General features: G+C 37.9%; 1 protein-coding gene across 2 annotated transcripts in view; it reads right to left on the bottom strand.

Moving 5' to 3' along the window:
- The window catches only part of dock8 (dedicator of cytokinesis 8), a 52513-nt gene that overhangs the window by 17865 nt on the left and 9896 nt on the right, over window positions 1–24752 (bottom strand). Inside the window, exons 1-25 of one of the 2 annotated variants that reach the window (XM_084390167.1) lie at window positions 23229–23352; window positions 15883–16058; window positions 15304–15375; window positions 15070–15178; window positions 12976–13188; window positions 12778–12863; window positions 12477–12543; window positions 11321–11470; window positions 10402–10482; window positions 9814–9970; window positions 9587–9711; window positions 8766–8856; window positions 8490–8652; window positions 6924–7041; window positions 6248–6318; window positions 6010–6154; window positions 4982–5083; window positions 4713–4808; window positions 3642–3876; window positions 3270–3434; window positions 1752–1924; window positions 1072–1167; window positions 883–978; window positions 619–768; window positions 348–461 (exon numbers count right to left, since the gene is read on the bottom strand). In XM_084390167.1, the coding sequence (XP_084246293.1) occupies window positions 348–461; window positions 619–768; window positions 883–978; window positions 1072–1167; window positions 1752–1924; window positions 3270–3434; window positions 3642–3876; window positions 4713–4808; window positions 4982–5083; window positions 6010–6154; window positions 6248–6318; window positions 6924–7041; window positions 8490–8652; window positions 8766–8856; window positions 9587–9711; window positions 9814–9970; window positions 10402–10482; window positions 11321–11470; window positions 12477–12543; window positions 12778–12863; window positions 12976–13188; window positions 15070–15178; window positions 15304–15375; window positions 15883–16010 (3003 nt within the window). In that variant the 5' untranslated portion in view covers window positions 16011–16058; window positions 23229–23352. Of the gene's footprint in view, window positions 1–347; window positions 462–618; window positions 769–882; window positions 979–1071; window positions 1168–1751; window positions 1925–3269; window positions 3435–3641; window positions 3877–4712; window positions 4809–4981; window positions 5084–6009; window positions 6155–6247; window positions 6319–6923; window positions 7042–8489; window positions 8653–8765; window positions 8857–9586; window positions 9712–9813; window positions 9971–10401; window positions 10483–11320; window positions 11471–12476; window positions 12544–12777; window positions 12864–12975; window positions 13189–15069; window positions 15179–15303; window positions 15376–15882; window positions 16059–23228; window positions 23353–24752 lie in introns of those variants that run through there. The other variant, XM_084390166.1, reaches the window with a different exon arrangement.

The following is a 24752-nucleotide window of genomic DNA, read 5'->3' as shown; positions in this document are numbered from 1 at the left end:
AAGGTGGTGCAGGATTGAGTCCAGTCTGCAACATGATCACACTTTCCCTTTTTCTCCTAAAATTTGTCTAGCAGAGCAACAAATTAAATATACATTTCTATGTACATTTTATAAAATTAAAAACTAAATTTAACTATAAAACTTTAGTTAATAAAATATTTTATCAATCTACCTATCGGTCTGTCATTCCATCCATCCATCCATCCATCCATCCATCTTGCTTTACTTCCAAAGTCATGCCTTAATTTTTTATGCCGGACATGCTTGTGATGTTCACTGAACCGAGAAGTTGTGAATGATTTCCTGCCATTAAGATAACGATTAGAAAATGAGATGAGCTGCAGTACCTGGTTGCAGTAATTCTTCACAAGCTGAAACACAAAGCCTCGGTCCATCAGAGACATCAGGTCATACAGGAAGAACGCCAGGCTGACGTTAACCTTCTCTGCCTGCTCCAGCTCCTGAAGACAAATCAACACACACATCCCTTCTCATTATCACTGACAAATAACATTCCTCCAAAAAATCTGACCTCGTTATTCTCATGCGCTCCATGTTTACTGAGTTACTAAACAGTTCTTGAGTCAGATTTTGATCTGTTCAGATGGATTCAATCACCTTTTGCTGTTTTACTAAAATGTTCCCAATCTCAGCAGTAACAACGTTGACTATAGTGGTAATGTCATCTTTGAAACGGTCCGAAAATCGATTCCTGCGAGGGACTGCCTTCTTATCCAGCTGAGACACGTGCTGACTCATGCTCTTCACCTGGAGTGAGTACATTTGGACAATGAGAACCAGAAAAAAAAACTAACAACTACAGAACATCTTGCATTTGGAATTTCAAAGACTCAGCAACATGTACATATTTAATCATCTTACAAGAAGTTCAAAAAAGAACCAGGCGTATTTGTAGACGTTCTCTCTGCAGACTCCAGTGCTGACCACCATCTGAAGAGCCAGCTCCTCATGGAACAACTACAAAGACAGATGGATCTGCTTATTTAGAAACACATCCTCTGCTGAAATGACAGACAGCTTCGGTAATGAAGTGGCAAGTCAAAGAGTCACCTTTTTGTTTGTGGGACGTGTGCTTGCTGTGGAGCTCTGTGAAGTGTTGGAGACATTTGTAGCTGCTGACATGCGACAGCCTGGAAGATTTAAAACCTGGTGGAAACCAAAATGAAGAATGAAAAAAAAAAAAAAAGAAAAGTGTATTATGTGCCTGTAGAAGAGCTGGGTACCATTCCAAATAAAACTGGGAATACCTTTCAAAATGTTAATTTTAATTTAAGGAATTGTGTCATTGTTGTTGACTAAAATTGAAACTATTAAAAATCATTGAAAATAAAAAGCTGAAATAAAATAAAATATTGATATTAGATGAAAAACTGAAAAATAAAATATTTTGCCTTGGCGGCAATTAGAAATAAAGTGTAAGTTGAAGTGCAAACATTACTAAAACTAATTAAATGAATAAATAGATATTTTAAAAAGACTAATAAAATGACAAAAACACTTAAATTAAAATATTAACTAAAAACGCTAATTTAAATTAATAATAAATAATAGAATATAAATAATACTAAAATAAATATTTAAAAAATATATTAAATTAAATACAGTTCATTGAACGATGATTCCATATATTCCTCTTCCTACATCCTGTGACTCCTGAACTTTGACCAACACTTGGGTTAATGAGCTGAAATTTAGATTGGCATGTTGAGGTTGCATTTGTGCATATGTACCTTTCCTAGAATGTTATTGACCTCTGCGTCCTCTGGGGTCTGTGGTGCTGGTATATCAGGGTTGCTGCTGGAACGAATCCGTGACTGAAGCAGCATGAAGCCGACCGTGTTGGCTGAGGTGCGAGTCAGAGTGCTGTATCGGCCTTCTGGGTGAGCCATCAGACCTCCTGTGCCTGGTGAACAGAAGCCTCGGATCAGTGACAGACAACAACGGAGTCAATCCCAAACCCACAAAAAAAAACTGATTGTTTTGGAATGGCAAAGAATGACATCATTTGGGGTAGGGATGTCCCGATCAGGTTTTTTTGCCCTCGAGTCCGAGTCCGAGTCCGAGTCATTTGATTTTGAGTATCTGCCGATACCGAGTCCCGATCCGATACTTAATACATAAAAAAATAATAAAGAAGAGCGAAAAAACAGATCCAGGATGTTCCTTATTTTTTATTTAATTCACCTTATTTTAACATTCAACAACTCTGTTAACAAACAGAGCACTTCTGTGAGGTAGCTTGAACAATCAAGTAATAAATAAATTCTTCACTTTTGGACTTTAGTGCAACAGTAAATATAAAAAAACTCTAATATATAAACAAATAGCACCTCGACTTAAAATACCCGGCAGGCATGTAAACAAATAAAAAATAAAAGTGCTACAGTGTTTGCAAAGCCAGTAATGTGCTTTTAGGAACTGCACTCCTAACTCTTACGCCGGTTTCACACTGCACTGTTAGCAGAGCGTGCAGTGCGTATTTTTTTCGGATTAAACCAGGCTTTAGAGCATTCACACCACGCGCAGAGGCGGCGCGGCAGTGCGTAGCAGAGCAGAAGTGCCGCGATCGTTTCGGCGCCGAGTCTATTTTTGCAGCACCGCTTTTGCTGAATTAAAGTGACAATACATTGATCATGGCCAAAATACACCGCAGTTTTATCCAAAAAGTGCATTGATGATATCTATTGTGTTTTAAACGGTCAATCAAATGACTAACAGCAATTTAAAAAGAAAACAAATGTCCAAAAACAAACTTGTTGCCATAACAATAAAAACAAAGATGAACCAAAAGTTATATGAAATTATTAATAAAATAAGCTTCTTGACAAGTCTTTTCTCTAAAATGCAACTGAAAACGAAAAAAAAGCAATGCCAACTTATCCATTATAGAGTACTCTGTCTGTAGCCTACACAACCCGCGGTTCAGCCGCGCGTGACAAACGCTGCCAGTGTGAAAGCAAAACGCGCGTGTCCTGCTCCTGCTCACCATATTACGCACTGCTCCTGCGCTGCTTATCTCTGCTAACGCGTGCAGTGTGAAACCGGCGTAACTCTGTGCCACCGCATAACTATATATGTGTTAAAAAATAATGAGAATATATATACATACATATCCGAGTCCTGATCGGGTGGTAACGTCCGATTCCGATCGAGTCTGAAAACACATGATCGGGCCCGATTTCCGATCACGTGATCGGATCGGGACATCCCTAATTTGGGGTCTAGATGATATCACAGCCCTACTGTACCTGTGGTGAGGATTTCGTGTTGTGTGTCTGGCAAGCGGAACACAAAGTACAGATATGTTGCAAGGAGACAGTTCCTGCCCTGATGGTCCTTCGCCAGCTCCTGACTGTTGTGAAGGCTGTTGACAACTGACACCACCGACTCAAATGCAATCTGGGCCAGATTTGCTGCACAAAACAAGATTAAAACCCTGTAAAGTCAGCTGACAAAACCGAACATGCTTACTTGCCTTTGCAGCATGCAAAAATCAGAGTGTTAAATTAGTAAAATGTCCGAAAACTCTGAAGAGAATGTACTTGTATGCTGAAAAAATGACTTTGTTTTTCCAGTAAGTGTAATTCAAAAGCTAAAAGCTCTTCCTGTCTGAAACGCACCAGTCTGTCCAGCAATGACCATGGGCTGCATGATGAGCCGGAAGAGCTTGTCGAGGACCTGATGGAGAAAAAGCACCAGCGGCTCCAGTCTAGAGGAGGACAGCGAGATGATGCTGAGCTTCAGCTCGTGCTCAAACATGTTTTCAGAAATCTTCTCATCTCCCACTCGGATGGGGAACGTGGTCTTGCCCTCCAGGGCGTGACACAGAGAAAAGAAACGGTCCAGATGATTGTCCTGTGATTAAAATAAAATGATTCAGTAACAGCCAAAAGCTTCTTAAATAAATGTTCCGTTACACAACATTGCATAATATTATTAAAAATGTTTGAAATGTCACCTATAGAAGCTGATATTTTGATCATAGTATGTTTCATATAATATAATACAAGACATTTTTATAATTTTTTTTAATATTCGTTTTTAGCTATCATTTATTTTTTATTTCAGATTTACTAATTTTAGTACTTTAGTAATTTTAGCAGTTCTTCAGTTAGTTGCCAAGGCATTTCTAATTTGTTTTTCAGTTATTATCTAGATTTAATTATATTTTAGATTTATTTCAATTAATGAAAATGATTTTTTTTTTTATTTAAGTTAACAATAACAACACTGAAATAAATCTGAAATATAATTAAATAACAGTTGTTATTAACAAAACCTAAATTTATTGAAATAATTTTCATTAACTGAAATAAATATGAAATAATTAAATAAAATTAATGATTTTTTTTTTTTTTTTTTTTTTGGTTAATAATAACAAAACAGTTTTAATGAATATATATTTCTTGAATTGTAATTCAGTTCATTCTTCTTGTCATTCCATTTCCTGTTGGGTAGGTCAATATAATTCAAATTCCATTGAATTTTGCAGAACACTAGTATATGTTAATGCTTGAAATTCAGCTGAAAAGGTTTGTTGGTGGCCGACCAGCATGATCTTTCACGTGACATTGATTACCATGCATGGAGGTCTTGCTAGTTAACCTAATTAAGAAGCCTGATGGGAACATCAGCACACTAGCATTCAAAGCATAACCAGCTAGGAAGTGAGTTCTGAGAGCGTTACGCACCTGAGTTTGGACGGAGGACACAGCTTGTAGCTCAAGGTTGAAAAGTCCCCTATGATTCTCAAGCCACTTAACTGGAGGTACCTGAGCTGGCAGTTTCTAAAGGCATAAAACCCCACAAATGAACAGAATTTACACTATATTCAAACAAATGAACACACAAAGGCACAGATGAGTCATAGATTCTGTGCTTAAATAAGACATTGACGTAAGATTATAAAATTAAATGACTGGTATCCAAAAAAAGGCAGATGTGAAATGGTTGACTGTACCTCTGGGGGATGCAAGGAATAGTTCCCGGGAAGTCTGTCCAGAACGATTGGCAGGCACTGCTGTCCACTCTGCAGCCTGTCATTGTTCAGCATGGGTAACCACTGCAGGGAAGGAACTAAGGTCATGACACTTATATTTATGTCTCTTTTTGTTTGTGTAGACATTACTGAAACTCTCTCTAGTGTGTGTGTGTGTGTGTGTGTGTGTGTGTGTGTGTGTGTGTGTGTGTGTGTATGTGAGAGAGAGAGAGAGAGAGAGAGAGAGAGAGAGAGAGAGAGAGAGATATATATATATATATATATATATATATATAGATAGATATATATATATATATATAAATATATATATATTTATATATATATATATTTATATATATATATTTATATATATATATATATATATATATATATATATATATATATATATACATACATACATACACATACATATATATATATATACATACATATATATATATATATATATATATATATATATATATATATATATATATATATATATATATATATATATATATATATATATATATTTTTTTTTTTTTTTAAGGCTGCATTTATTTGATCAAATTTTAAAGTAAAAATTATAAATATTGTGCTAAATATTATTACACTTTAAAATAACTTTATAATATTATTAAATGTAATTTATCCCTGTGACGGTACTAACACAAAATTTTCAGCAGCCATTAGTCCAGTCTTTAGTGTAACATGATCATTCAGAATTCATTCTAATATGCTGATTTCGTGCTCATTAAAAACATTTCTTATTATCATCAATGTTTAAAACAGTTGTGCTGCTTAAAAGTCTTTAATGAATAGAAAGTTCAAAAGAACAGCATTTATTTGAAGTAGAAATCTTTGTAACATTATAAAAGTCTTTACTGTCACTTTTGATCAATCTATTGCATCCTTGCTGAATAAAACTATTCATTTTCTTCTTTTTTCAATCTGACTGACCTCAAACTTGTGAACTGTAGTGTATACAAACAATCTGTTCAGTCACTCACTGAATATCCAATGAGAGTCTCCATACTTCCAGTCTGGTTCTGTTTCTGCTGGCAGCTGATATGGTAAAAAGTGAACAGCAAATGGTGTTTCTCTGTTAAACGGGCTGGAAGACGAATCTTTAGCTCGTCATAGAAATCCGGAGACCTGAAGAGCAAATGGAAACAGCCACTGACTACTCCACCCTTACATTTGCTTGATACATTGATCACTGGAATTGTTGTTAGAGACCATGATTACCTGTTGTGATATGTGACTGGAGTGTAGACCTCTTGAAGAAACTCAGGGCCACTTGATTTTCCATAAATTACCTTTTGAAGTAAAGCGCAGAGGAAAATAAAGGAGAGTACAAAATGTATAAAATATGAAAACATTTTGAAATATGCTCATCACACACTAGTTACACATTCACAATCATAATATTTTGGCTGATGATTTTTATACAAACAATTACGATTTGTGACTTAATTGTTTGCCACTTAGAGTGTAAGCTTTATATATTTTGTACCTCATACAATAAAATGACTAATTTAGTATTTAATTATAATATAGTTTATATCATATATTATATTTACTTTTATGGCTTTGTAAACAAATATATACACTGTTAGAATGACAGTAATTGAATATAAAATAATAATTATATGTACAAATGTTTAAAAAGTCTCTTTTCGATCCACTTCAGTCTACTTTCAATTCTTACTGATATTTTTTAGAAACCAGCTAACCTGATTTTTTATTATATTTCTATTATTTTATTATGTTATAATAAAATATGTATTATTATTAATTTATTGTAATTATAATAAATATAATACATTATAATTCTAATATAATATTATTTATATTACAATATAAATGCAATGGTAATACATTTTTGACACACATATAGACATAAATGTGGTTTTGCACTCACAGGCATAGCACAGCTGGAGTCCTCACCACTCATGAACTGGATTTTAACCGTAATGTTTCTCGCTGAAGTCAAACGGTTAGTAAGATTCAACCTCAGAGGATACAGGTACAACAGGTTCCTGTAACATAATTAACATAAAATTAACATTTGAAGTCCATAATTGTGTGTAAAAACATAAACTGACCACTAGATGGCGCAGAACACTCATAGTTCTACACTGATAACAAGTAAAAAAAACTAGCTGAATGAGTCATACATCCAATTATAAATATCACATTAAATATGAGATATGAGATTTCCTGTTGTGCTTTTGTCTGGCTTATTTCCATATAGCAGTTGTTTTTTAAAGCAAGTTTATCCTATAATCAATTAAATAAATTAAACAATTTTACTTTTTCCATAATCTATCCATAATCCAAACAATCCTCCTAGCCCCAAAAACAAAACAAAAACAGGGCCGATTTTGTAGGTGAGGCAAGTTTCTTTGGGCTTGTTTTGTAAGACCAGATTGCTTGTTTTTCTTATGAGACCTGCCAACACTGATATGCAAAAAGTTTGTCATGCACTCAACCTATTTGTTTTCATAGTCAATGAATGACTAGTATCAACCACAGTTCTGCCCTCCAAATTCTGACAAACATTATTACTAAAAACTAAGATTTATTCAAGATTACTGATTAATCACAGCAACCCAGTTCTGCTGGATCTCAGCTTGACAATTCGCGCGTCCGTGTATGTGTGTGTGTGTGTGTGTGTGTGTGTGTGTGTTTAACCTAAATTGTGAAGACTGAATGTCCCCACAAGGACTAGCCAGCGGTCCCCACGAGGGAAATTGATTAATAAACATGCTAAATGATGCTTATTTGGAAATGTAAAGATTCAGAACGTTTTCTATGTGTAGTTTTATGGTTAGGGAAAAGAATATACCATTTGTACAATATAAAAGTCATTATGTCTTACAGAGATACCAAAACCGTACGTGTGTGAGAAAGTGTGTGTGTGTGTGTGTGTGTGTGTGTGTGTGTGTGTGTGTGTGTGTGTGTGTGTGTGTGTGTGTGTGTGAGAAAGTGTGTGTGTGTGTGTGTGTGTGTGTGTGTGTGTGTGTGTGTGTGTGTGTGTGTGTGTGTGTGTGTGTGTGTGTGTGTGTGTGTGTGTGTGTGTGTGTGTGTGTGTGTGTGTGTGTGTACTTGTTTTCATGACAACTGAGGACATTTTTATGATAACACACCTGCAAATGAGGACACTCGGGAAAATACGTGATTTATGAGGACATTTTGGGGGTCCTCATTTTTCAAATGGCTTTAAAAACATACCAAGCAGTGTTTTTTTAAAAATGTAAAAATGCAGAATGATTCCTGTGATGGGTAGGTTTAGGGATAGGGGCAGTGTAAGGGGATAGAATATACAGTTTGTACAGTATAAAAACCATTACGCCTATGTGTGTGTGTGTGAGAGAGAGACAGTGTGTTTGTGTTTGTGTGTGAGAGAGAGTTTGTGTGTGAGAGAGAGTTTGTGTGTCTGTCTGTCAGTGAGAGAGAGAGAGAGAGAGAGAGAGAGAGGAATTACCGGTATATATTATGAGGCACATAGACTTCACTGGAAGGGAACTCCAGCACCTCTTTAATCGGCCGTTGATTTTTCTCAGATACAGGCTTGACCGGAATCAGTTCGGGGGACAGACACCCAGGCACCGTGTCCGGCACTGGAGACACTTCCAGTTTCAGATAGCCTATCAAACAACATACATATATGATGTAGGATGAGTTTTTCAACTTTTACACACAGGACTTTTTCTGTGGAACAAGTGGGCAGCAAAAAGGCACACTTGAGTCATCTGCTCACCAGGTATGAGTTTAACACGTCGCTGACTGGACGACCTCTTGATGTCTGTCAGGAACTTGAACAGGTCTTCATCGCTCAGACGCTCTCCTTCCTGCCGCCACATATTTCACATAATTAACATCTTTTCGAATGTGTCTGGATTCTTTAATGGAGAGTTTAGATGATAAATGTTGCAAAAATGCAACGTGATATTATCTAGAGCTAGCTGAAAAACGCAGACACCATTTAATCAGGAGAATGTGAAGAACGGAAAAATGTACTAAAATTCTAATTATTTCAGCAATTTGTTTTTTTTACAATGCTAATTCGACGAGGTTGAATTTTTTTCCAAGCACTGTTCTGAAATAAGCAACTGTTGAACATTTTTAATTGATCACATCTCCTTTAATACATGTTCTTGGTATTATTGTGAACAAATCATCATTGCACATTAACAAAGGCAAATGTTTGTCTGTGTAAACTTTCATCAAAATGCATTAAATTCTTCTGCCTCTGAAACGACTTTCCTATTTTCCCTATATTCCTACTTTCCTTTTATTCAGCAATGATGCATTAAGTAGTCAAGACAATGTTACAAGAGATTTATATTTAAAATAAATGCTGTTCTTTTGAACTTTCTATTCAAAGAATTCAGAAAACAAAATGGTTGCCACAATTGTTTTCAGCATTGATCATAACATGAACATTTCTTGAGCACTAAATCAGACTTCTTACCGACCCCAAACTTTTGAACGGTCGTGTAGCTGCACTACGGAACACCCCCAAGTCCCACTAAAAATGTTGTTGAATATTCTATTCCCTCTGAATGGTTCAAGCAATACCTGTTTGATGAACGTGCACATTGTGACAGCTGGTTTAAAGCCAGACAGGACATAGTTGTCCTCCATCACGCTGAATCTGTCAGAGTTACGTCTGGGCAATGCTTTCTTTTCCGTACCACCCCTGCCTGTGCCAAAATTCAAAATTGTATATAATTACGGATTAACATTTTTGCAGGCTGATGCTTTATATTAATAGACCACTGGTATTCATCCATTCAATATCTCACCATTTATACTGTCTGTGTCACTTATGTCTCGTTCCAGTGTGGAGTTGATGGCACTCATGATGTTGACCGTAGCGAAGGCAAATGGCATCCTGTAGCGGCCCAGTCTGTGGCAAAACCCCTCTGCCTGATTCTTCAACTTCTCCAGCTTCTCTCTGTTCTGAAGGACACAGAAAAAGGATGGAGCTTCATAAAAAGATAGTGGTTTTATTTATCATAACATTTCTCCTTAGCGAAATAATGTAGATTAACATAATTTGAGAAATAATTGACTAAATTATACACACTTTATGGCCAAGTATGTGGACACCCTAACAATCAACTCTTTTGGGTTTGTTGAACATTTAATAAAAAAAAAAGCATGCTTCTACTCTTCTGGGAAAGCTTTCCATTAGATGTTGGCACATGGGATGTAGGGTTTTTTGAAGGTGTTCTTCCCCACCAGACTCAGTGAATTATTACTTTATGGACTGTATACAGGGGCATTGTCACAACTCTAACCAGACCCGATTATTAGAAGGGGGTGTCAACATACTTTGGGCCATGTTGTGCACATTAACAATGAGAGAAAGTGAAATTTTCAGTAGTTACCTTAGTAGCATCACTCTCCTTCAGTACCATATATGGTTCAGCACAATCCCCGATCTCTCCTTGCTGAAGAACCTTCTCAATCTACACATACACAACACACTATTAGTAACACTATTGTTTCACAACTCTGCCATTTATCATCCATAATTTCTACTATTATGGGAATCATCACAATCGATCCTATTGGTCCTGATATGGACTGATATCTACAGAGCAGGTCACTGACAAAAATAATACACATATATAGACTAACATTTGTTTGGGGCCACTAACATTTTCAGCTAAAGAAATTAATACTTTTATTCAGTAAGGATGCATTCAATTTGTTTAAATGTGTCGATACAGACTTTCATAATGTTACAAAAGATTTATATTTAAAATAAATGCTGTTATAATAAATTTTAGATTACATTTTTTTTTTTTTTTATCACTGTTTCCACATAAATATTAAGCAGCACCACATCATTTCAACATACAGGAGAAAAAAATTCAGCCTTTCTACCACAGTAATAAATTACATTTTATATATTTAATTAGAATTATATATTTATTTTTATATTTATATTTATTAACACTTTTTTCATATTGTAATAATATTAATAATCCGCAATATTACTGTTTTTACTAAGAATTTATGTAAAATTTCAGCCTTTCAAAAACATTTAAAAAACAAAATGACCCAGATTTCACTGGAAAAAAATAAATAAATAAAATGATTATTATTAATTGACAAAGTCTCAAAATGGCCAGATACCTGTGGATTAATCAGACTGGGCAATATATTGGTTTGTCACTTGTTGCTAAAATATATATATTCAAAACCAACAAAACCAGATGATAAAGTAATTTCAAGATAATAAATGTATGCATTTTATTCATTTCTAAAATGGCCTAGTCCTAGACATTTACTCAAAACTACCTTAATGACCAGATAAATGTCTGGAGAGGGGTAGGAGATGGAGAAAATTGCAGATCTGGCCAAAGTGGAGGTGTCAATGTTGGGAGTGTGGGGTCGCAGGAAACCCCTCATCTGATCTGAGTTCAGGTCAAAATGGAAGTTCTCTGAAATCTGAAGGAAAACAAATATAACATGATTTGCAATGGACAGCAAGAAACAACCAACCAGCTAATAATGTTAGCATATCGCTAAGGAAACAGAAGGGAAATTGTGGTGCATAACAAACAAAAGTACTTCCTTATACTTCAGACAGAGTGAACCAAATCAGAATTGAAAGACAGCTCACTCAGTGTCACATAAGCATAGTTTCCCCCTAAATTAACTCTAAATCTCACTCAATCTGACAAAAGTCATCTTCAACATTGTGAAGAAGGCAAGTCTTAAACGGGCATATCAGGAATCTTAAATTATGTTTTTTTTTTTTCTCTTAACATTGTGAAATGGGTAATTCCTCCCATTCCAAAACACTCTCTACACCAAACCATGAAGAAGAAAAAAACATGCTGCATAAAGTCCCTATTTAGCATGAATCATCTGGTCTGTCTCATGTATTAACCTTCTTCAGTGAAAGCTAAAGCTAAAGAGGATTAATGTAATACTTCAGGATATTCCTCCCAAATATATCTGCTGTCTGTCCATTTAATATGAAAATACACATGCCACTGCATTTACAGTTAACATAACTCACTAATTCCTTAAGATCCATGACTGTCAGTCAAAGACATTCTTAAATTTGCTGTACAGTTTAATGTTCACTGGTTTTATAGAACTCTGTCTGAACCGTTCAGACTATATTTTGTGACCCATTTCTACTTTATAACCAAGTTGTTTTAGATGTTTACACAGACTAAGAAAGAAACAGAGAAATTAAAGTCCAAGGATGTTGATTTAACAAAATAATGTTTATGGCATTGGATAATGAAAAAAGTCTTATTAATGTCCAGCTTTATTCAGACTAAAGTCGAGGAATGTGGGAGGACTAACAGAAAGAACACTGACAGGAAGAATATTTATTAATTATGTCTCCCCAGCTTAAGCAAAAGGGTCTAAATACAGAAATATACCACATATTTTAGTTTTTTATTCATAGCTCTTAAGATAACCATCAGACACTGACCTTCTTCCTCTCTTTTGCGTCATAGAGGGCCATGGTTGCAAACAGAGGCTCAATTTCAATCTCAAATCTGTAGAAGGAAAAACACTCTCTCAAAACCATGGCACCAAAATTTAAAGCATGGAGAGCATTTCAACCTCAAAGTAAAAAATAAAACTGGTAATATATAATGAGATGTAATGGTTTAAAATATGAAGTTAAATCACTTTGTGAGATATAAAGTTGCAAACAGAAGAAAAGAAGGTCTCAAGTTTAAACATTCAGAGAAAATAATCAATAATAGTGGACAGTGAAGAAGTATTACTTGATGGTCTGACATCGCACTAGTATCCTCTGCCCAAAGTGTTCCTTGGGACAGTCAGGAATGGGCCGAATTGCTACTGCATCCTCCTGTACACATTCATGGGTAGATTGAAGATAATATTTAGTTTCTAATTCAATCTTAAAAAAAAACAAAAAAACATTTGAACATTTAAGCCTGTATTTAAAGCAAGTGCTGCACCTCATCCATAGGCGGGTAGAGGCCAAAGAGCTCGCCGTAGCGGTAGCTATGTCTGGCCTCCTGGTTAAAGCGATCCAGTTCCTCCGGGCTGCTGAAGCGCAACAGACTCTCCACACGACGGTCCGGCTGCAGAGCCCGTAAGTTGAAGTCTGAGCTTGTGAGGGTGGTCCGTGTTGCATCATGACATAGTGCTGGCAGGGACGGCGACTTTTCCTGAGGGACAGGAGAGGATATATGGAGAGACATTTAGATATTATGGTTTTCAGTCTGAGGCCTGAGGAAGCAAAGGAGGCCAAAAGAGGATCCTAGGGGGGATCAAGGAAAAGTTTATATTTATATATAAAATAAATTATAGTGAAAAAAGTGTTTTTTCACACAGTATTTGGGTATATAAAAGGGAAATTTAGGAAGTAAATCATATTTGGAGGTCTTTGGACATTCTTTCCCTCTTCCATTTGTCCTGTTGTCAACAGATTCAAGTGCGTGGAGTATGTCAGAAACTGAACGTGCATCTGTGTACTGTATCCAGCGTAGACAGTGTCAGCCGTTAAGCAACTGAATGCCAGTGGGCGGGGCCTATGGTGCGATGATGTATAACTATTTGTCAATGTCTTGCTCTGGAGGCAGTCATATGCAAATGTATTTGCCCATGAGACGTCACAACATATCCCGCAAAATCAAAACAAGCCTTGTTTTTAAATAAAAAAAAGCTTGATTAAATGCTTTGTTTATAACGAGGACGTTTTAAGCTATGAAATCTGCAGGATGTTTTAATGGTACAAAGTTTGTACAAAAAATTTGATGACCCCTTTGAGAGCATATATTCTTGCAAATACAAGCTAAAAGCGATGGTTCAGATTAAGTTCATTCATTCCCTTTCATTATTTGACACTCTTCCTTGTCAAAAGTACAATGAAAAACAAAGAGGCACATAGAATTAACTATTTTCCAATCTTATGTCTTTTGATACTGACTGAACTAGCAATACCACATAGCTGCATGTGAATTAGAGCAGAGGAGCTATGTATAATTCTGAGACTAATGCTTTTTTCCAGGAAGATCATAAGCCTTTGAGATGGATGAATTCTCAAAACCCTAGGAGAGATTTCAGTTAATCGCCAAATATAAGAACCATATGCACTAGCTCTGATAGTGGGCATCATGCAGAGTTCCCATGATACATTGCGTCTAGCCTGTGTAATAGACCTTCCCGTACCATTTGTATTCTTAATCTACTTGCTTAAAGACACACATCACAGAAGAGAGCTGGCTAGCGGGGTCTTTGGTACTCCTCTGGATTGCTAATAACCCCTGCAGTGAATGTGGAGGCCCTTTAAAGGATCCGAAACTAAGAGAGGATTTTGGTGTTCCCGCAGACTCTCAATCTAAACTCATGAAAAATACATGGAGTGAAACAAATCTTTGTGGTTTGGATAATTAAATCTTGGCAAAGCTGCACTGGGACGGAAGCAGTGAAGACAGAATGAATATTCATGCCTCATTTTGTCCCTGGACCCTGACAAAAAGGGGTGGGATAGAGCCAAGATGGTGGTCATAGGGACAAACAGAAAAGAAAAAAATACCTAAGAGAAAGATTCTGCTCATTGTATCCTCATTCTTCTCATCTGTTTATTTCTTTACGTTGAATTAAGAGGAAATTAATTTGTTTTGTATGGGATTGAACACACATATGCCCCTTTCACACAGAGATCTTAGAAAACACAGATAATGCGTCCCGGGATTTTTCCCAGGATCGTTTGATTTTGGTTCTTTCCCACTGCCGGTGATTTTCTGGAATCTGTGCATGTGTTCATACACATCCCGTAAAGGCACGTGACATCAGAATGTGACATGTTTGCAGACATTTTTTCATCCTTCCAATTGTCTGGGATCAACACTCTGACGATAAAGGTGACACACTTTATCGGCTTTAATATAATAATAATAATTACAACAACAAAAAAAGAGGAAGATAAGTGTCCATGGGGCTGGGTGGTGGACACCAATAACAATGTGTACTAAAATCCCAATTAGCTGCTTTGTTGTAAAATGACAGTTGTATATAAGAGGAAATGTTTTATAAACTGTGCTTACCAGTTGGTCTTGTTTGTCAGGCTGAACGTCAGACTCAAACGTCTGTCTCTGTAATAATTTGTTAGCGTCTGTCCTCTCGGAGTACGCAATCCATCCATAACCCTGAGTTCTGTGAATAACAAACACAATTCATTTGTATTATATCATTGTAGTATCTATGTGTCTGATGTCATTTATTGGAGTATTTAAAATTCAGCCCTGAGGAGGGACAGGAAATGAAGTCTGGGGATTTACCTTCTGCTAACCACCAGCCAGGGCTGCGTGTAACTCTGAACACAATCCCTCACATGGGGATCCAGCTCCACTCTGAAGACACACAAACATGCACATTATCCATTAAGTCATGAAGTGAGGAACATTGTTTCCAGGTCCAAGCCTCAACTCGTTTAAATTGAGAATACTACCTCAACAGCTGATTATGAGCACTTTTTATTCATATATTACACATTGAAGCTAAGATTTTTTTTAATTATTATTACAGTGAACACTAGTCTCTGGGCTCACGGCATCCCAGACACCAATATTATTTAATAATATCTGAAAAGCTGAATTACTGTCTCACCACCTGGGATTTTGGTACAGAGATAAAGAGAGATAAATGTTTGTTTCTTCAGAGACCCACCAAATGCCACAGTAGAACCGGTGGCCGGTGAAAATTGGCCAATTTCTACTCTAAACCTAGTGAATTGCATACCTAGACTGCGTTATAGGCACGTCAACTGCACACGTTTCAAAGGAGTTGTAGAGTGCAAACACTGAAATTCATCTAGTTGACCTTCTCAACCCCAACAGGGAGCATCAAGCAGCACCTACCCTTCCTCCGCGACAGACGGGCGGATGGTCCTGCATTCCCTCTCCACCAACTCCACCTCCAGGTTGTCATCAGGAAACTCCCCCAGCTCCTGCATGAGCTCGGGATCTCCACTGCGCAGCTGTGACATCAGGAACTCATCCAGGTCTACCGGCTCAACTGCTTCATATGACTGAGGCTATATAGAAAACAAGGACATACAATCCCAAAAAAATTAGCTCTTGGATTGGACACATCATGCTTACTTGTAAGACATCGCCTGTTGCATTTGAGACATAATCCAGAATGTAATAGTATGAAACAAAAGTAGTGAATAGAATAGGAATTGATCCTTTATTAAAAAACTAAACTATTTTTACTTTATTAATAGGCTAAACTTTTTTTCTTTTTCTTTTTTAAGTAAAAACTGTAATATCTAAAACAGAGGCCAGAGACCATCATCAAAGATGAATGCCTCACTTCTCTTGGCACTAAAGCATTTAATCCAACTTAATATTAGTTGTCAATCAAATAACATATGCATTTAATCTCCCTCTATAACAACTAATGAAAGGCCTAAATATAAAAACACACACAGAGAGAACTAGAATGTTCTATGACCTCCATAAAAAAAAAAAAAAAAATGAAACAATGGAGGCTGGTAGCAATAAATCTTTTTATAGCTGTTGACGTTCAGATCATAGCAGTAAAAGAATGCATTGCCTACAGTTGTATTCTTCTGTTAGTAAAAAAGCTAGACTGGAACAGAGAGCATTCTGTCATGACTCGACCAGGCAGGCAGACAGACCCAGACTTGCTGAAGATCATTAACAAAACTGCTGCAACGCTCTGGAAGGTTGCGATCTTTTGAGACGTTTCAAAGAGATGGATTATTCAGAAGTTCGAGGTTCGTGGACATTAAAAAAATCAAAATAACGCTAGCCTGCAGAGAGATAGGAAAGCATGTCAAATAAAGGATTAAATGAAGTGTAATTTTATAATAACCCTAGCAGCTAGATAGTTATGTAACGTCTCTGTGGCGAGCAGGACCAGGACGAGGTCGAGGGCCGTGGGAGGACGGCGCGACAAGCGCGAGGCCGGTGCCGTGATTACTGATGACGCACCGGTCTCGAAACTCTCACTGAGGAGCGGAAGCATAAAAGGAGGAGCGACGACAGTGGAGATCGAGAGAGGCCAGGCCTGGATTTTATGCGTGTGTGGTTTTTATATGTGACAGCAGTCGTCCGTGATTGGCTGCTGTCTTTACTTTCATTTTGTATTTGTTTATTAAAGTCTTTAAATGTTCGCCAGTTCCCGCCTCATTCTTCCCATAACAACGACCTGTGTTACAGTTTCAAACATTTGTTTTTCACAATCTCTTATCTTTTGCAAAGTGTTGTACAACAACACTATCAGTTATCTGAAATATGCCCCTATAACACAAGGTCTCACTAGAACAATTCTGATAAAACACTTTCTAAACAAAGTATCACATGGCACACCTTGAAAAGCATTTAAAGGTGTAGACATTGAATCCCACCACAGGAGAAATCAATCAATTTAGATAAGTAAACTAAAACACTGTACTGTATGTTATCCGATTTCATCTGATCTCTGTGGAAGCCTGTTTACACCGCAGTGTAAAAAATAAAAAAAGGTAACAGAAATAACTTTATACTTTTTGCAAGATACAAGAGATAAAATCTTGTATTTTAACAAGGAAACAATAGCGAGATATAAATTCACAATTATCAAAAAAAACTCACGACTGAGGTATATCGTCACAACAGTGAAACTTAAAGCCGCAATACTGAGAAATAGACGCAAAATTGAGTAATAATTTGAAATAAATATAAAATTGCAGTATGTGAAATAAAGCTGCAGTTGTGTGAAATAAGACCACAATAGTGAAAATACAGCCGCAAAAGTGAAAAATACTGTCGCATTGTGAGAAATAAAGTCTCAATAGTGAGAAATGCAGCTACAGAAGTGATATAAAGTTGCAATAGCATGAAATAAACTTGCAATTGCGAGAGATAAAGTCACAATATTGAGAAACAATAGTGAACAATGAGTAAAGTCTATTAGATTTTATTGTTTTACTCAAAGGCAGGAAACAGGCTGTATAGCAAGTGTTTGCTTGTATCTCTAGTGTCACACCTGAGGCAGCACAAGGAACAAGCTTGTAAGGATAATTCCGGTATTTAGCACTTTGAGTCTCTTTTCTGGTTTGTTTTGGATGAACTAGAGTGATGGACACAGAAATTTTGACGATGGGTCCTGTCTTGACTTTTTGACTCGTTTAGAATCGCCTTTGACTGCTTCAGAGTGGCTGGCTACGGGCATGCACTAACATGTCCTTAAAGGGCACCTATTATGCAAAATTCACTTTTACATGGTGTTTGAACATAAATGTGTGTTGGCAGTGTGTGAGCAAAACCACCCTAGAATGATAAAAATCCACCCAGTGGTTTTTTTGCAATCTCAATAAATCATAAGCACTGTCTCAGAATGAGCTGTTCTCAGATTCGGTGCAATGTGACGTAGAATTGCGCAAGCCCCTCCCACGACTCCTTGATTGACACTGCAGTTTGAGCATAGACCCTCCCTGAGTGAGCTGGACACAGAGTCTGCCATTGTTCGAAGCTGGAGCAGCTGTAGACAAGAATGTCTCCTAAGCGATTGAGGTGTGCTGTTGTTGGATGTAAGAATGACCATAGCAGTCTTCATTTACTCTCGTTGTTACTCGAGGATGGATCTGTACTGTTCGTGATTCAGCTTACAGTCTCCAGAGCGACAGGACTAACGTTACTGACCACGGCAGAAATGAAAGTGAGAGCGCGCACTTTATGACAGCTCATGGAGTCATTTTACGGATATAAGGTTTACCAGTTTATTTAGCACCCACTGAAAAGGTGTGTATATATTTGTTTACTGTTAGTTGTAACGAGTGTTTTGTGTACTTCGCTGTGTATGTTGTTGATAATGAAAGGGAGAGAGAGCGAGAGTTTATGGATAAGACTTTAATACGCACTTCTTATACTGTGTTTATTCAGGTCTTACAGTGATTCTCTGGAGTAAAACTAACGCTCATCTTTTGTGTGATGTACAATAAACTTCACTGAACTCATCAGTATAACGTTATTTTGGTCATCATTCGGACGGGGTTTGCTACAGCAGGCTTGTATTAATAGTGGATAAAAGCAGATGACAAATAAGTTATAACCATAATTAAACTACACTATACCTGTTCTATCTCATACAGCATATATTCTCTGGCTTCTGTGGGCATTATTGTCCGACGCCGAGTCGAAATGAACACCGCAACTCAGTTTCTGTTGAGATTGTCCTTCTGGTTCTTCTGAGCGCGAGCTCGTGAGGCTCCGCCCCCTGGGCCGTGCAGCAGCAGTTAATTTGCATTTAAAGGGCACACACTAAAACAGTGCGTTTTTCTGAGCCCCCAAAAAATGACAATTTAAACATGCTGTAAAAAATGATCTGTTGGGTATTTTGAGCTAAAACTTCACATACATACTCTGGGGACATCAGAGATTTATTTTACATCTTGTGAAAAGAGTCATAATAGGTGCCCTTTAAAACAACCCTTAACGTTCGTTTTCAAAACTGTGCAACTCACCGAGTGGTTAGTGGTGTTCGTTGATGATTAAAAACAAATATACCGGCGCAATGTATGATTTCAATCCATGTTATTTGCTATAGTGGAACTATTTTTTCAGATACCTCACAACCGCGTATAAACTTCCGCTCGATATTGGAGTCTGAAGCGCAGTAATATCAACGAGCAATGAGTCCTCCAACAGAAATCAATGGGATTTTACAAAATGCCAAATAAAACACGACAAAAACTGTATTTCGCTACACTACTTGTTTTGGAACATCAACGAACATCACAAACCACTCGGTGAGTTGCACAGTTTTGAAAACGAACTTTAAGGGTTGTTTTAAGGACATGTTAGTGCATGCCCGTAGCCAGCCACTCTAAAGCGGTCAAAGGCGATTCTAAACGAGTCAAAAAGTCGAGACAGGACCCATCGTCAAAATTTCTGTGTCCACCACTCTAGTTCATCCAAACCAAACCAGAAAAGAGACTCAAAGTGCTAAATACCAGAATTATCCTTTAACAACTGTGAAAAAGCTCTGGATTTAAAGTGCCCCTATTTTAAAGTTTACTAATTTTGTTTTGAAAGGTCTCCTACAACAGGTTTACATACATCAAAAGTAAAAAAACACTTTAATTTTCTCATAATTTACATTGCACATCACCACATTGTTCAATGATTCTCAAATAACTGGATGGATGCATCAGTCTCTCTAAATCCCTCCTTTCCGTGAGCTACTCTGCTCTGATTGGCCAGATCTGATTGGCCAGACGGCCCAGTCTGTTGTGATTGGTCTACCGCTTACAGCGCGTGTTGGAAGATAACGCACATTACCAACAACGCTTCAGCTCACGAGGCTTCCTCAGTCCTCAGCAATTGTACACTGTAAAGACAGTAACGGTGACGTAGATTTTACCAACATTTGAAGAACTTATTCAACCCGAACCTCCATCGCAAGGACGACTTGAGCAGGACGTTTCTCACTGAAACGCTACTCAGTTTTACGTACAGATGTTAACGCCTCACTATCAGCATTAACAAGTGTATGTCTATCAACAAACCCGTGTGTGTGTATTTCTAATTTATTGTGATGCACATGCAGGAACTGTATTTAACTGTATCAATAACGGTGCATATTAGCCAAGCACTAACCTGAATGACTGATGTAACATTAAAGTTTGCAAAACAAATCTTGTTCCATCCTTTATCATTACACAAAGAATTAAGAACGACAGACAATCTGCATTTATAGACAATTTTAGGTAATAGTGGCCCACAGCTGATAAGCATAAGTATTTCAGTAAGACAGTGATAACATGAGTTAACCGGTTAGTCAGAAACTTACAAAATATAAAACACAAATCTACATATTTTGAACACCCAGCAGAAAATATATACATCAATAATTATCCATTTACAGGTTGTGATTCTGAGGAGCAAGCTGGTCCAAATAAACTAGGTACTGACCCATCTTTCTAGAGCAAGCGTTTTGCAAATTCTGTGATGAACTCACAGATTTGAGAAGCAGTCGTCAGTAAAATGACGTGATTGTGGGCGTGTCAAGTTGTTCGCAGGTGGACAACGTGCAAAACATAGGCGGACACTATGCAAATGTATCTTCTAGTGACGTAGAACCGTAAAGCAGTAGGATTCGAAACAAAAACTACGGTTTAGAGTCGATTCTTTCTTTTGGGAGACAATAACATTGAGTTTTTATAACTGTTCCCAGAAGGAGGGAAACGAGGTACAACACATGACTATGGGATATCGCGCTCTTGCGCAATCTGCTGTAGAGTGTGTGTTCTGTAGGCGCAAAAAGATCTACCTCGGCCCTGTCGAACCGGTCCCAGATCTGCGCCACTATTCTCAGGTGCAAGCGCCACTCCCTGACCTGTGGTCCTCCTCTGGACAGCAGGTCTGCTCCGCCATTCAAGTGGCCCGGGACATGTACCGCTCTAATGTTCGCTGGCCCATATCAGGAGCGTCTGTATCAGTTGCAGCAGCAGAAGAGAGCGGGTACCCCCGTCTGTTTATGCACGACATTACTGTCGTGTTGTCCGTTCTGACTAACACATGTTTGCCGTTTGCCGTGCAAAGTGTTTCAGAGCCAGAAGAACCGCCTGCAACTCCAAATAATTTAAATGACGCTCTTTTAGTCCTGTCGACCATTCTCCCCTTCCAGAGTTCCCCTGGCACAGAGCTCCCCATCCATGTAGTGACGCATCTGTTGTCAGGGGACTCTGCCTAGGGGAATTTCCTCTCTCAACAGAGCCAGGGATCCCCAGGGGATCAGAGCTCAAACGCACGCTGGGGTTATCGTCACTTGTTTAAATGCCAGACCAGTGCTCAGCGCCCATCTCTGGAACACACGCAAAAAGAGGAGACCCAGCCGGACGACTGCTATTATTGAGGCCATAAACCCCAGCAGTCTCGACACTGTACGAAAACGCACTCGCCTTCCCAGCCGAAAAAGACTTAGGCAGCTGAAAATTCTCAGCCCTTTGAAGTGACAGCATTGCTGTGTTCTGTTGCGAATCTCTCTCTAAACCGAAATATGAAATCCACTAACGGAACCAGGGAGCTATTTTTGAGATTAAAAATCTCGTAGATGGGAGACAAGGGCTTGTTCCCTGCTGTCTGCAGCCAGGAGAAGGTCATCCAAATAGGCGAACTCTCATGCCTTGATGATGCAGCGAAGTCAGTGCCGGTTCTGCACACTTCGTGAATATGCACAGCGCTAGGGATAGCCTGAACGGCAGGACCTGAATTTCGTATGCATTGCCCTCGAAAGAGAACCTCCGAAATTTCCTGTGATCCAAATGTGTACTGAGACATGAAAGTATGCATCGGTCAAATCCACCGATGTGTACCATTCCCGGGGACGCATCCGGGTCAGCACCCGAGGTGCCAGTCCACTGCACCATCGAGCATCAGCTCAACAAACGCTATGCTACCGGCAGTGTATACATGCTCCGGGGTTGGAGAGAGCCAGCTTGGCATGGACAATCCCCAAACACACCGGGCAGTGCTCGTGAGTATCTTTTTTGGACAACAAGTACCCACATGTCATTGGACAGGGGCGAGAACCCTTGTTTTTAGCAAAAAAAAAAAAGGAAAAAAAAAAGGTTTTGTTAGCAATGCTAAACTTGTGCTATTAAAACTTTTCTCTGCTTGTGCCTTTCGACAGAAATCACCACCTTGGGCTTTCCACGTGAAAACTGTAGCGTGATGGCGTTCAGAATGTTTACATTCACAAACATCTATATTACACACTGCATGAAAGGGAATATTTGAAGAACCACAATAAGGGCACTTTAAATATAACAACTGTTCAAACTTTTTTTGCTGTGTGGTTTGTGTACATCATCAGCAGTTGACAGGGGAGGAGCAGTGAAACTGTTGATAAACAATCATATAGTCTATGGGTTATATAATCTAACCCCAACCAGCAATTGGGAAACCAAGGATACAAAAACAGACTGTTCATTTATCTGTTCTGCATCATCTAACACACAGGTTTAAATGTCAGTTTTTATTCAAAGGCCTACTTGTGCTTCTTTGAAACATGGAGGCAACCACAAAACAGTTCCTGGTCTTTATTCAACACCATCAAGCTTAATATAACCCACCCAGTCTGCATGTGTTGTGTAAATTTAGCTTAGTTTCAATTCTCAATCTACCATCTGAAGGTAATCAACATACAGCAGACAGAACAAGTGCATCTGAAACGGATGAAAGAAAATACTCACCAAATGCTTCTTGCGAACAAACTACTGGCAACTGACAAGATGGCGTTGCACGGAAGCAAAAACGACTTGTTTCTGCAAACCTCTTCCTTAATAGGTTTGAGCCGTATGAAGCTCTCTATCGTTTGGTACTTCCAAAAAAGCAGGATGTGACATCACAACCACATCCCTTACTAGCTATGTTGAAATCGCAGGGGCACACATGCACTCATAATAGTCAAAAGCGTAAGGTTAAGTTAAAATCTGATTACGAGTCAAAGCCAAAGTTCTGCTCTCCACTTTAAGGAAGGAATTATATGATCACTGTCAAAAAGTGAGTCATATTGTGGACCATTATTGTAAGTTTACAGTGGCAAAGAGCTTTAAAATTTGCTAGCAGTGAGAGAACTAATCAGACTTAACTGACAAAATGTGACATGCTATTGGTTTAAAATATAACTTTTACAATAAACAACTAATTATGAAAGCTAGATGTATGGGTTTATCATGCTGTAAAAAACCTGTACACATCAGGGCACTATACTGTAATGCATAAACCAATGAACTTCTCAAGTATCAAAATTATAACTACTTAATCATTTAAAAGCATTATTACTGAAGTATAATCTGTTTTTAATCCAAAGAACAGCTATATTTCATTAATATAACAGTTTCATTTGTTTTTTTACAGTCTCTCTATATTGCGAATAATGGGTAAACATCACAGGGATGATTATGTTTCTATGAAGACAACAGCTTCTAAAATCCATGGATATTAAAGATGAGTGTGTGTGTGTGTGTGTGTGTGTGTGTGTGTGTGTGTGTGTGTGTGTGTGTGTGTGTGTGTGTGTGTGTAAGCTGGAAGGCACCAGCTGCAGTGGTCTGGGAAGCTGGGCTCTGACCCATTTTCAGCAGAGAGGAAGCACACACAGGTTAAAGCTTAACCACAAGCGTATACACATACACACTTTGTGGGACTTACCATTCATTTCTAATGTTCTTAGGTAAATATAAGAAATATATAATATAGAAATATATTTTATATATACAGTGAGGAAAATAAGTATTTGAACACCCTGCTATTTTGCAAGTTCTCCCACTTAGAAATCATGGAGGGGTCTGAAATTGTCATCGTAGGTGCATGTCCACTGTGAGAGACATAATCTAAAAAAAAAAATCCAGAAATCACAATGTATGATTTTTTAACTATTTATTTGTATGATACAGCTGCAAATAAGTATTTGAACACCTGAGAAAATCAATGTAAATTTTTGGTACAGTAGCCTTTGTTTGCAATTACAGAGGTCAAACGTTTCCTGTAGTTTTTCACCAGGTTTGCACACACTGCAGGAGGGATTTTAGCCCACTCCTCCACACAGATCTTCTCTAGATCAGTCAGGTTTCTGGGCTGTCGCTGAGAAACACGGAGTTTGAGCTCCCTCCAAAGATTCTCTATTGGGTTTAGGTCTGGAGACTGGCTAGGCCACGCCAGAACCTTGATATGCTTCTTACAGAGCCACTCCTTGGTTATCCTGGCTGTGTGCTTCG

This window comes from Rutilus rutilus (genome assembly GCF_951802725.1).
Source record: "Rutilus rutilus genome assembly, chromosome: 19".
NCBI lineage: Eukaryota > Metazoa > Chordata > Actinopteri > Cypriniformes > Leuciscidae > Rutilus > Rutilus rutilus.
The sequence above is the reverse complement of the archived record's forward strand: the minus strand, read 5'-3'. Positions and strand labels throughout refer to the sequence as shown.